General features: G+C 38.2%; 1 protein-coding gene across 1 annotated transcript in view; it reads right to left on the bottom strand.

Moving 5' to 3' along the window:
• LOC105490760 (phosphatidylinositol 3,4,5-trisphosphate 3-phosphatase TPTE2-like) overlaps window positions 1–13,040 on the bottom strand; it is a 103,589-nt gene that overhangs the window by 48,817 nt on the left and 41,732 nt on the right. The window contains exons 15-17 of the mRNA XM_071081279.1: window positions 12,443–12,505; window positions 5,988–6,038; window positions 4,296–4,457 (exon numbers count right to left, since the gene is read on the bottom strand). Coding sequence (XP_070937380.1) covers window positions 4,296–4,457; window positions 5,988–6,038; window positions 12,443–12,505 — 276 coding nt within the window. The remainder of the gene's footprint in view (window positions 1–4,295; window positions 4,458–5,987; window positions 6,039–12,442; window positions 12,506–13,040) is intronic.

Genomic DNA, 13,040 nt, shown 5'->3' on the forward strand with positions numbered 1-13,040 from the left:
CGCCCAGGCTAGAGTGCAGTGGCCGGATCTCAGCTCACTGCAAGCTCCGTCTCCTGGGTTTACGCCATTCTCCTGCCTCAGCCTCCCAAGTAACTGGGACTACAGATGCCCACCACCTCGCCTGGCTAGTTTTTTGTATTTTTTAGTAGAGACGGGGTTTCACCGTGTTAGCCAGGATGGTCTCGATCTCTTGACCTTGTGATCTGCCCGTCTCGGCCTCCCAAAGTGCTGGGATTACAAGCTTGAGCCACTGCGCCCGGCCCCAGTTTTTTTTAAGAGTGTTTATCATGAAGAAATGTTGAATTTTATCAAGCACTTTTTCAGCATTAACTGAAATGATCTTATGACTTTTATCCTTTATTATGTTGATATGATGTATCACTTTGGTTGATTTGTATATTTTGAACCATGCTTGCATCCCAGGGATAAATCCCATTTGTCATGATGAATGATCTCTCCAGTATATTGTTGAATTCAGCTTTCTAGTATCTTGTTGAGGATTTTTGCATCAATATTCATCAGATATATTGGCCTGTTGTCTTCTTTTTTTTTTGGAGGCAGAGTCTCACTCTGTCACCCAGGCTGGAGTGCATGTGCATCTGTCGTGATCTGGGCTCACTGCAACCTTCACCTCCCAGGTTCAAGTGATTGTCATGCCTCAACCTCCTGAGTAGGTGGGATTACAGGCACCTACCACCATGCCCAGCTAAGTTTTGTATTTTCAGTAGAGACGGGGTTTCACCATATTGGCCAGGCTGCTCTTGAACTCCTGACTTCATGTAATCCACCTGCTCCAGCCTCCCAAAGTGCTGGGATTGCAGGTGTGAGCCACCGCTCCCTGTCTTTCTTATTTTGATGCATCTTTGTCTGCTTTTGGTATCAGGGTAATACTGGCCTTGTGGAATGAGTTTGGAAGTATTCCCTCATCTTCTTCTGCTTTTTGGAATAGTTTAAGCAGGAGTGGTATTTGTTCTTCTTTAAATGTTTAGTAGAATTCAGCAGGGAAGCTATCGAGTCTCAGTATATATATTGGCTATATATGCTGGATGAATATATACTTAAAATTGTTATAGCCTCTTGCTGAATTGATCCCTTTATCATTATATAGTGACATTCTTTGTCTCTTCTTATCGTTTTTGTCTTCTTATCGTTTTTGTCTTGCAGTCTATTTTATCTGATACAAGGGTAGCTACTCCTGCTCTTTTTGGGTTTCTACTGGAATGGAATACATTTTTCCATTCTTTTATTTTCAGACTAATGGGAGACGACTGTTTCTTATAGGCAACAGATCGATGGGTCTTGTGTTTTTTGTTTCGTTTTGTTTTTGTTTTTACTTTCATTTATTTATTTATTTATTTTTGAGGTGGAGTCTTGCTCCATTACCAGGCTGGAGTGCAGTGGAATGATCTCAGCTCATTGCAACCTCCGTCTTCCGGGTTCAAGTGATTTTCCTGCCTCAGCCTCCTGAGTAGCTGGGACTACAGGTGTGCACCACCAGGCCCACCTAATTTTTGTATTTTTAGTAGAGATGGGGTTTCACCATGTTGGCCAGGATTGTCTTCATCTCTTGACCCTGTGATCCACCTGCCTCAGCCCCCCAAAGTGCTGGGATTACAGGCGTGAGCCACCGTACCTGGCCAAGTCTTGTTTTTCCATCCATTCAGCCATTCTGTCTTTTGATTGAAAAGTTTAATCTGCTGACATTCAATGTTATTATTGACAAGCAAGGACTTACTCTTGCCATTTTGTTAATGGTTTTCCGGTTGTTTTGTAGTCTTCTCTTCCTTCTTGCCTCCCTGTCTTCCATTAGTGAAGGTAATTTTCTCTGGTGATATAATTTAGTTTCATGTTTCTTATTTTTTGTGTATCCATTGTATTTTTTTGGTTTGAGGTTACCATGAGGCTTGCAAATACTATCTTATAACCCATTATTTTAAGCTTATAAAATAACACTGTTTGCATACACAAAAAAGTAATAAGAAAACTAATACAAACTCTACAACTTAGTCTCATTTCTTTTTAACTATTTGTTATTTCGATTTATATCTTATTATAACATTTATGTCTTGAAAAGTTGTTGTAGTTAATGTTTTTGATTGGCTCATAGTTTAATCTCTCTACTTAGAATAAGAGTAGTTTATACACCATAGTTAGTGTTATAACATTCTGTATTTTTCTGTGTATTTACTATTACCAGTGAGGTTTATACCTTCAGGTAGTTACTTATTGCTCATTAATGTCCTTGTCTTTCTGACTGAAGTACTCCCTTTAGCATTTCTTCTAGCACAGGTCTGGTGTTGATGAAATCCCTCAGCTTCTGCTTGTGTGGAAAAGTCTTTATTTCTCCTTCACTTTGAAGGATATTTTCACTGAATATATTGTTCTAGGGTAAATGTTTTGTTTCCATCAGCATTTTCAATACGTCATGCCACTCTCTCCTGGCCTGAGACATTTCTGTTAAAATGTCTGCTGCCAGCTGTATTGTAACTCCATTGTATATTATTGGTTTCTTTTCTCTTGCTGCTTTTAAGATCCTTTCTTTATCCTTGATCTTTGGAGTGTGATTATTAAATGCCTTGAGGTAGTCTTCTTTGAGTTAAATCTGCTTGGCATTTTATAACTTTCTTCTACTGGGATATTGATATCTTTCTGTAGGTTTGGGAAGTTCTGTTACTATCCCTTTGAATAAACTTTCTAACTGCCCCCTCTCTACACCTCCTCTTTAAGGCCAATATCACTTAGATTTGCCCTTTGGATGCTATTTTCTACATTCAGTAGGCATGCTTCACTGTTTTTTATTCTTTCCTTTGTCTCCTCTATGTATTTTGAAATAGCCTGCCTTCAAGCTCATTAATTCTTTCTTCTGCTTCATCAATTCTGCTATTAAAAGACTCTAATACATTCTTCAGTATGCCAATTACATTCTTTGGTTCCAGAATTTCTGCTTGATTATTTTAAATTATTTCTATATCTTTGTTAAACTTATCTAACAGAATTATGATTTTTTTCTCTGTGTTATCTTAAATTTCTTTGAGTTTCCTCACCACAGCTGTTTTGATTTCTCTGTCTGAAAGGTCACATATCTGTTTCTCCAGGATTGGCCTCTAGTGTCTTATTGAGTTCATTTGGTGAGGTCATGTTTTCCTGGATAGTGTTGATGGTAGCAGATGTCCTTTGGTGTCTAGGCATTGAAGAGTTAGGTATTTATCGTAGTTTTCACTGTCAGGGCTTATTTGTACCTATCTTTCTGGGGAAGGCTTTCCAGATATTGGAAAGAACTTGGCTATTGTGATCTAAGTTGTATCTGCTTTAGGGGGCACCCTAAGCCTCCTAAACTCTGTAATTCTTGCAGACTCATGTGGTACTGCCTTAATGGTCTTAGACAACATCCAGGATAATTCTCTGGGTTACCAAAAAGAGAGTCTTGTTCTCTTCCCTTAATTTCTCCCAAACAAACAGAGTCTTCCTCTCTGTTCTGACTCACTGTGACACAAACACCCCTGTGGCCACCACTACTATAACTGCATTAGGTCGATGTGAAGCCAGCACAGCACTGGGTCTTGCCCAAAACCTGCTGTAACCACTCCCTAGCTATTGCATAAGTTTGCTGAAGCCCTGGGGCTCTACGATCATCACATGGTAAAAACAGCCAGGCCTGTGTCCTTCCCTTCAGGATGGCAAGTTCTCCCAGGCTCCGGGTGAGTCCAAAGGTGCTGGGAATCAGGGCCTAGATCAAAAACTTATAATTCTACCTGGTGTTTTATTGTGCTATGGCTGAGCTGGTTGAGCTGTCACTCAAACCACAAGATGCAGTCCTCCCCACTCTTTCCACCCCTCTCCAAAAGCAGAGGAGCATCAATCTATGGCTACCAAACTCAAACACAGGCCATGGGGGGTACTGCCAGACTACCACCAAGGTTCTCCTAAGGCCCAAAGGCTTTTAAATCAGCTTGAGGTGAATCCTCTTGTTCCTTCTTTTTGGGGGGGGCGCGGGGGGGACAGAGTCTCACCCTGTCACCCAGGCTGGAGTGAAATGGCACAATCTCGGCTCACTGCAACCTCCGCCTCCTGGGTTCAAACAATTCTCCTGCCTCAGCCTCCCGAGTAGCTGGGATTACAGGCTCCTGCCACCACACCCAGCTGATTTTCGTATTTTTAGTAGAGACAGGGTTTCACCATCTTGGCCAGGTTGGTCTCGAACTCCTGACCTCGTGATCCACCCGCCTTGGCCTCCCAAAGCGCTTCTTAGAAAAGTACAAAATAGCTTTATGCATTATCAAAATAATCAAACTTACCCTTCTACAAATACTCGAAGAAGAACATCCATGAGAAAAAATAAGGCAATAGCTAGAGAAATAGAACGATACTCCAAAGGAATATAAACGTTGCTATCAGTGAAAATTAGGTCAGCAAAGATCAGAGCCACATCCAATAAGACCAGGAAAACTCCAAATATTCTACAATAAATAAATAAATAAATAAATAAATAAATAACAGCAAAGATAAAGGGGCTTGTGTCCCTATAGTTATACTATATTTAGGCCAATGATCGGGTACGAAAATGTTATTATTTAGTATTAAACTGCCCAGTGGCAGGAAAAACTGTAATGTTATAGAATCTCAGAAACCGAATCAGTGTTTTCATCCGATAGAAGCAGTTCTTAATAAAAAAAATTCCCACCAAACCACTTCACAAGATGTTATCATGCCTTTTTATAGTAGAAACATCACACTAACACCTCAAGAGAGAAAAGTAAAATTGAATTAAAATTACCTGTGTCTGTTTGTAAACTCTTCTTAAAATTTGAGAATTTCATAAGAAGTTTATACCCATTTCTCATAAAAAAATAAAATCTTATCAATCTTGATAATTCTTAAGAATGTATTAATAAAAACCAAATGAAAGCATGAGTAACATAAGTTCTTAAAAAGACCAAGTTTTTTGTCAGTGACATTTTCAACAAGTACATGACTACATATTTAGGGACGATTCTAGTACAGTGATGGGTACATGAGAAAGAATTCAATTCCATACGTATTTATAGTACTGAACTCTAAAGTACCTCCTGAAACTTGCTGTTACATATTCTAAATACATTCCCCATAAATTGTTTACATTATTTGCCTAATCTATGAAGATGAATTCATCTTCAAAGTACTTTTCAAAAAGTTGCAGCTCAAGTTAAAATATCATTAATTCAAAAGGGAACAATTATATTGTGTAAATCTATATCATATTGAATAAATCTATATCATAGTATGAAATCTTACTCTTATGTAGAGAAGAGTCTAAGTAAATTGTTTCCAGAATTAACGAGTAATTCTGGATGTATAAGGTACTTAATAAAACACGTTACTTATAATTATAGAATTTTAACACTCGATTTTCATTAACTTTACTTGTGCAGATGGAAGAAAAATAATATTAATGTTACTATTAATCTTAGGCAAAAGCCATTTCTTTGCAAGTCTTAAAGTTGAGCTTAAACCAAACTTCCATGATAAATTAGTTTACATTAGATGGGGCACATAGCTACTTAGCAACTGATGAACAGGAAATGCTTTTTGGTTTTGTTTTTTATTTCGGTCTTTCTCATTGAAATACTAAGTATATATATATATACATCTCACTCTGTCACCCGGGCTGCAGTGCAATAGCGTGATCTCGGCTCACTGCAATCTCCGCCTCCCAGATTCAAGCGATTCTTCCACCTAGGCCTCCCGAGTAGCTGGGATTACAGGCACCTGCCATCATGCCCGGCTAATTTTTGTATTTTTAATAGAGACGGGGTTTCACCATGTTAGCCAGGCTGGTCTTGAACTCCTGATCTCAGGTGATCTGCCCGTCTCAGCCTCCCAGAGGGCTGGGTTTACAGGTGTGAGCTACTGCACCCGGCCAAGTCTCAGATATATTTAATACGTGGTGTTTTTTATGCATTTAAGTCTCAGGTATATTTAATACATGGTGTTTTCTATGTCTCACATACCCAATTGCAAAGGATGATACAATTGAATGAACAATTTTCTTAATCTTGTTGCTGCAAAAAGAAGCAAAAATAAAATTAATCAGGTTTCTTCTAACCTATATCATAAATTTAACCAAAAAACAAAGGCCTTTATAAATATAATGTTAAAGGACAATTATTCAGAAGTTATATAACAAAATGCTTTTTAATAAAAACTAAAATGTTATCCTTTCTGCTCCCTGAGTATTTTACTTTCCTATCCAGAATATATGTGAATAAGACAGTAAACTTTGGATGTTTAGTAACGTTTCCATTGCATGCAAAGCCCCAACTCCAACTTTATGGCAATACTAAACTTAAACTTGTGGTCATCAACTCAAGGAATATAGCATGAAAACAGAAAAGAGTGGTAGAAGAGAACTGTATTTTAATGCCAGCCTGGGCAAGTCATCAAACTTTGGCCAGATCTCAGTTTCCACAGCAATAAAGTAAGGTATTTCAAGGATGAGCATAGGGAGTAAATGATGCTCTTATCATCTCTTTGAGACTAGACACCTAGTGAACAGATACACATTAGTGAGAGCTGCATTTGACGTTGCATATGAACTGCAGAGGTAAGACATTTCAGTAAGATATACTTCAAAGGAGAAACACCCAAAAGACTGGGCTCCTTCCATTAATCCAAGAAAGAAGAACCCGCTTGATGGAGCCTCCAGTAATGCCTCATTTTACCTTATGGCTGAAGACAAGGTAGCTAATGAGGAACAATTTTTTGTCCTTACTGAAGCCTCCTATTTTGGAGGCTCTTTAGGAGGAGAAGCCTCCGACATAGCAGGCATCAGTAGGAAAACCCTTCAGGAAGTTTCTGGCATACTGAAGTCTCCAACACAGGACTCAAATTTCACCGTGAGAGGCATGAATCCTAAAACAATGCTCCCAGTCTGTGCCTAAGACTGGAGAACAAAGAGGACAGATACTGAGGAGAACTGGGGCACTGCCAAAATTGGCCTTTGACATGAACAGACATTTCTCAAAAGAAGACATACATGTGGCCAAGAAGCATACGAAAAATAGCTCAATATCACAGATTAGAGAAATGCAAATCAAAACCACATGAGATGCCATTTCATACCAGACAATAGTCAGAATGGCTATTATTAAAGAGTCAAAAAATAACAGATGCTGGCTAGGTTGCAGAGAAAAGGGAACACTTATACAATGTTGGTGGGAGTGTGAATTAGTTCAACCATTGTAAAAAGCAGTGTGGGGATACCTCGAAGAGCTAAAAGCAGAACTACTATTTGACTGAGCAATCCCATTACCTAGTATATACCCAGAGGAATAGAAATCATTCTACTGTAAAGACATATGCATGTAAATGTTCACTGCAGCACTATTTACAATAGTAAAGACATGGAATCAACACAAGTACCCATCAATGACAGATTGGATAAAGAAAATGTGGTACATATACACCCTGGAATACTATGCAGCCATAAAAAAGAATGAGATCAGCCGGGCACGGTGGCTCACACCTGTAATCCCAGCACTTTGGAAGGCCGAGGTGGGCAGATCACAAGGTCAGGAGATAGAGACCACGCTGGCTAACACAGTGAAACCCTGTCTCTACTAAAAATACAAAATAAATTAGCCGGGTGTGATGGCAGGCACCTGTAGTCCCAGCGACTTGGGAGGCTGAGGCAGGAGAATGGCATGAATGCGGAAGGCAGAGCTTGCAGTGAGCTGAGATTGTGCTACTGCACTCCAGCCTGGGTGACAGAGCGAGACTCTGACTCAAAAGAAAAAAGAAAAAAAAAAAAAGAGAATGAGATCATGTCTCTTGTGGGAACGTGGATGGAGCTAGAGGCAATTATCCTTAGCAAACTAGTGCAGAAAGTGAAAATCAAACACTGAATGTTCTCATCTGTAAGTGGTAGCTAAATGATAAGGATGTAAGAACACAAGGAGGGAAACAAACACTGGGGTCTACTGAAGCAGGGAGGGTAGGAGGAGAGAGACAAGCAAAAAAGATCACTATTTGGGTACTGAGCTTAATACCTGGGTGATGAAATAATATGTAAAACAAACCTCCCTGACATGTGTTTACCTATGTAACAAACTTTCACATGTACCTCCAAACCTAAAATAAAAGTTAAAAAAACAAAATTGGCCTTTGATGAATGATGTTAACCTGAGATAAAGGAAATCCCCAATCCTTCTAAACTTCCCCTCCTCCACCTGGACCCACCACCTCTACCCAGGCTTAGAAAGTTAAGGCTGATGTAGACAGAGGATCAATTGGCCAAAAGGGGCAAATTCTTTCCTGAAGTTGCCATTCTCTTACAAGAACCTCTGATCCCACACAGCCTACTGGATCTCTGGGTATCAAGGAAATGTCATCCATCTGAATTCACTTGACAATATGACCATACAGAACCAAGCCTGACAGATCATGAAGGCATGAAGGAGTGGCTTGGGTAGTTGTAGCCCCTTCAATCTGTTTCAGTGTCCCCTGAAACTATACTAAAAATACCAAAAATTAGCTGGGCATGGTGGTATACACCTGTAGTCCCAGCTATGCGGGAGGCTGAGTCAGAAGAATGGCTTGAACCCGGGAGGTGGAGGTTGCAGTGAGCCAAGATCACGCCAGTGCACTCCAGCCTGGCCACAGAGTCAGACTCCATCTCAGAAAAAAAAAATGAGAAAAAGATATGAGATACTAAACTTAAAACACTGAAAGTTCCAATATTAATATCAAAGTTGAATTCAAAGCACAAATATTAACTATGACCATGACTTATTTTTTATCAATAGAAGGTGGAAGCTACATGACACTTTTTGTGGGAAGTCAGGGACCCTGAACAGAGGGACCAGCTGAAGCCGCGGCAGAAGAACATAAATTGTGACGATTTCATGGACATTTATTAGTTCCCCAAGTTAGTACTTTTATAATTTCTTACACCTGTCTTTACTGTAATCTCTGAACATAAATTGTGAAGATTTCATGGACACTTAACACTTCCCCAATCAATACTCTTGTGTTTTCCTATGCCTGTCTTTACTTTAATCTCTTAATCCTGTCACCTTCTTCATAAACTGAGGAGGATGAATGTTGCCTCAGGACCCTGTGATTGTGTCAACTGCACAAACTGTTTGTAGAGCATGTGTGTTTGAACAATATGAAATCTGGGCATCTTAAAAAAAGAACAGGATAACAGCAATGTTCAGGGAACAAGAGAGGTAACTTTGAACTGGCCGCTGGTGAGCTAGACAAAACAGAGCTATATTTCTCCTCTTTCAAAAGCAAATCGGAGAAATATCGCTGAATTCTTTTTCTCAGCAAGGAACACCCCTGAGAAAGAGAATGCACCCTGAAGGTAGCCTTATAGATGGCCCCTTTTAAGGCGTGCCGTCTTTTGTGGTTGAAGCCCAAGGGATGAAATAAGCCCCAGTCTCCTGTCAGTGCTCCCAGGCTTATTAGGAGGAGGAAAATTCCCGCCTAATACATTTTGGTCAGACAGGTTGTCTGCTCTCAAACCCTGTTTCCTGATAAGATGTTATCAACGACAATGCGTGCCCGAAACTTCATTAGCAATTTTAATTTCGCCTCATCCAGTAGTCCTGTCATCCCGTCCTGCCTCCATTTGCTTTGTGATATTTCATTACCTTATGAAGTATGTGATCTCTGTGACCCACACCCTATTCGTGCACTCCCTCCCCTTTTGAAAATCGCTAATAAAAACTTGCTGGTTTTACGGCTTGGGGAACATCACGGATCCTGCCGATGTGTGATGTCTCCCCCAGATACCCAGCTTTAAATTTCTCTCTCTTGTGCTCTTTCCCTTTATTTCTCAACCCAGCCGAGACACTGAGGAAATAGAAAAGAACCCACGTTAAACATCGGGAGCGGGTTCTCCCGATAGACACTAACAAGACCATTTTTAATGAAATGGGATTTGTACTGAGGGCAGGTGCTATCTCTCCCACAGGACACATTTGTCTCTGGTACAGACTGGCAGTATGGAGATGGCCATGATGCAAAGCACTGAAAACACTGCACTGACTCTCTGGTCTTCCTGCTCTCACTCTAGATCACTAAAACAGGGTAAGGACAATACAGGGGGATGATATTTTGATGCTGTGAAAACTATTCGTCACACAGGAGAAAAGTAAATTTCTACACGTTATACCTTAAGACAAAGTAAATTCAGGGCAGCTATTTTATTTAAATAAAGAAAATAAATTCAAAACAGAAATCTTGGTGAATATATTTAAAATCTTGGGGTAGAGAAGGTCATAGTTAATATTTGTGCTTTGAATTCAACTTTGGATTTTTTTTTCTGAGAATAACATTAAAGGCATGAATCACAAAGAAAAGAACAGGTACATTGGATTATATGAAGATTAAACACTTTTATATAGTGAAAAGCAAGACAACCTAGGAGAAATTACTTATATTACATAAAATAGAAAAAGGATCAACAGATTTAACTTTTCAGTCTGAAGACAGAAAAGCACCCCAATTTTAATTGGGCAAAGGTAGTTTGGAAATGATGAAATATTAACTGAAAAAAGCATAAATGAAGGTATGTCAAGGAATGTGCATTAGAACAAACATATTTACTAATATCAAAGAAATCAATGATGGCTAGCATTAAGTATTGGAGGAGAGAAATGTACACTTTTGCATCTTGATGTTCAAGCACATACCAATATCAATAGTGTCACAAGCATTCCCTTTGACACAGGATTTCCACTTCCGAGAATTTGTAATAAACAAATAACCAACAATATGCAAAGATTTAGCCTCAAATATATTCATTTTTTGTAACAGTAAAAACTTGTAAAAAACGTAATTGTTCAGCAATATCTATTAAATGAATTATAACACATCTACACCACGCAGTATTACACAACTATTACAAATAATGTTGTAAGTGCACATGAATATACATTAAAAAGAAAACATAGACATGATGCCATTAAGTAATAAAGTTATTTACAAAAGAATATAAGTATGGTCTCGTATCTGTAAACATAAAAATGTATAGGCTTAAAGAACTTAGAAGTTCATGTATCAAAGTTTAAGAATGACTAAATGTGGATAGATTTGTTGATTGTATTTTCTGATTTTCCTTTCATAAACTCTTATGTTATTTTCAGTTTTTGGCACAAAACCTATTTACAGAGCTACAGAATTTTCAAAGTGTTTTTGCATGTTATTTTAGTTTTATTACTAATTTTTTACAGTACAATATCCACTACATAGAAAGCATTATAACCAGTTTACATTTGAATAATCTAAAAGTTAAACAGGTTTAGTGACTTGTTGAGTATCAGGTGAATGAATACATGATGTCAAAGCCAAGCACTGATTCCAGCTTTTACTATAAATCCAAGATCATCCCCCTGGTATGTAACACCAGTGATTCTCACAGGGACTACTGCCAATTCCTCCTATGTCTATGCAATGAGACTTTGTAACTTAAACATAAAACAAAACAAAAACCTGCTTTATTTTGTTTGGAGTGGGGAAAGAAAAAGGAAATGCTTGCCTTGCTCAGTCTGTCTAGTTTTCCCTCAGCCCTGGGCAGCTCCATTACAGAAAATGTATAGCTAGTATGCAGACACACAGTTTAGTTAAGTGGTGCCGTGAATTCTTCATTGATGGCCCATGATAAAAATTTCTAGAAAATGAAAACTCAGGGTAATTTGAAGAACTATTTGTATTGCCCTCTGTTTCCCATGTAATCTTTGTTTAGACACCAACAGCTTACAACCATGATGAGTTAACTTCCTCTATGGAAGTACTTCCTCTCCAATATTGACACAAGCTGGTGAATGGTTACACAACTGGGCAAGAAAGAAGCAGACGAAAAATCTCCTGAATATGTCTGCAGTTCAGGCACAAGCCAGTTTAAGAATGTATTCTCTCATTACAGTGAGTACATGGTAAAATGCCTTCAGGTCAGTGCAATAGGAAGTACTCAGTACTCTAGTGAGGTTAGAAACAGAGAAGAATAAAATCCCAATGAGCATAAAGAGGTCTTTAGTCAGCAAAACATGTTTGCTTTTGCTATCCATACCATTTGCTCATAGGTGAAATCTACAAAACTGGGAATCACACATGATCCAGTACAAATGAGAAAGGTTCGCTATTGATGAGTAAGTAGCATTCTGCATTCCTGTTTTCTTTTAAAATAAAAAAACTTCTCATGAAGTTAATTTCTTCTAAGGATACTTTTTACATTTTCAAGCTAGAAGAACATTTATTCCTGAATGGATGGATTTTTTTTTTCAAAATAATACTTGTCTAAGTATTCAATTGGAATAAATATGGTGTACTCTCCCACCCATGCATTTTGATACCCTTCTATAGTTTCCCTTTTTCCTTCTTGCCTCAGCGTAAGCCCTGTTTAACTAAAGAAAAGAGATCCATCAATGGCTCCCTCCTTTCAGACTTCAAACTGACTTACTCATATGAAGCAACATATTCAGCATTTTCATAATCTTCAAACCTGGAAAGCCGTTCTGACACACTTTAGCCACCAAAAAAATGCAAAAATATATCATTAGATATTTGCTACACAAAACAGTGATGAAGAATTTATTTGAATAACAAGAATTCCATGAATCTAAAGGATATAGTAAACACCACTTAGCTCACTGGAAGACCTAACATTTAAGAAAGAAAATTACAATCATTAACCAGAAACTCTGTTCTCATGGATACTCCCAACACTGAATTTTGCATATTTTTCTCTTCTTTTCTCTCTCTCTCTCTTTCTATACATGTATATAAAGATATATAAAAGAATACATATAGTTATAGAATACATAAATGTGTATAGACATATCGCAAAGACATTGTGGGTTTCATTCTAGACCACTGCAATAAAGCAAAAACTGCATCAAGTGACTCACACAAATGTTTTAGTTTCCCTATGCATATAAAAGTTATGATTATACTACACTGTAGTCTGTTAAGTGTGCAATGGCATTATGTCTAAAAAAATTATGTACATACCTTAATGTAAAACTACATTATTGGTTTAAAATATGCTAATGATCACC

Source organism: Macaca nemestrina, chromosome 16 (assembly GCF_043159975.1).
Source record: "Macaca nemestrina isolate mMacNem1 chromosome 16, mMacNem.hap1, whole genome shotgun sequence".
Taxonomy (NCBI): domain Eukaryota; kingdom Metazoa; phylum Chordata; class Mammalia; order Primates; family Cercopithecidae; genus Macaca; species Macaca nemestrina.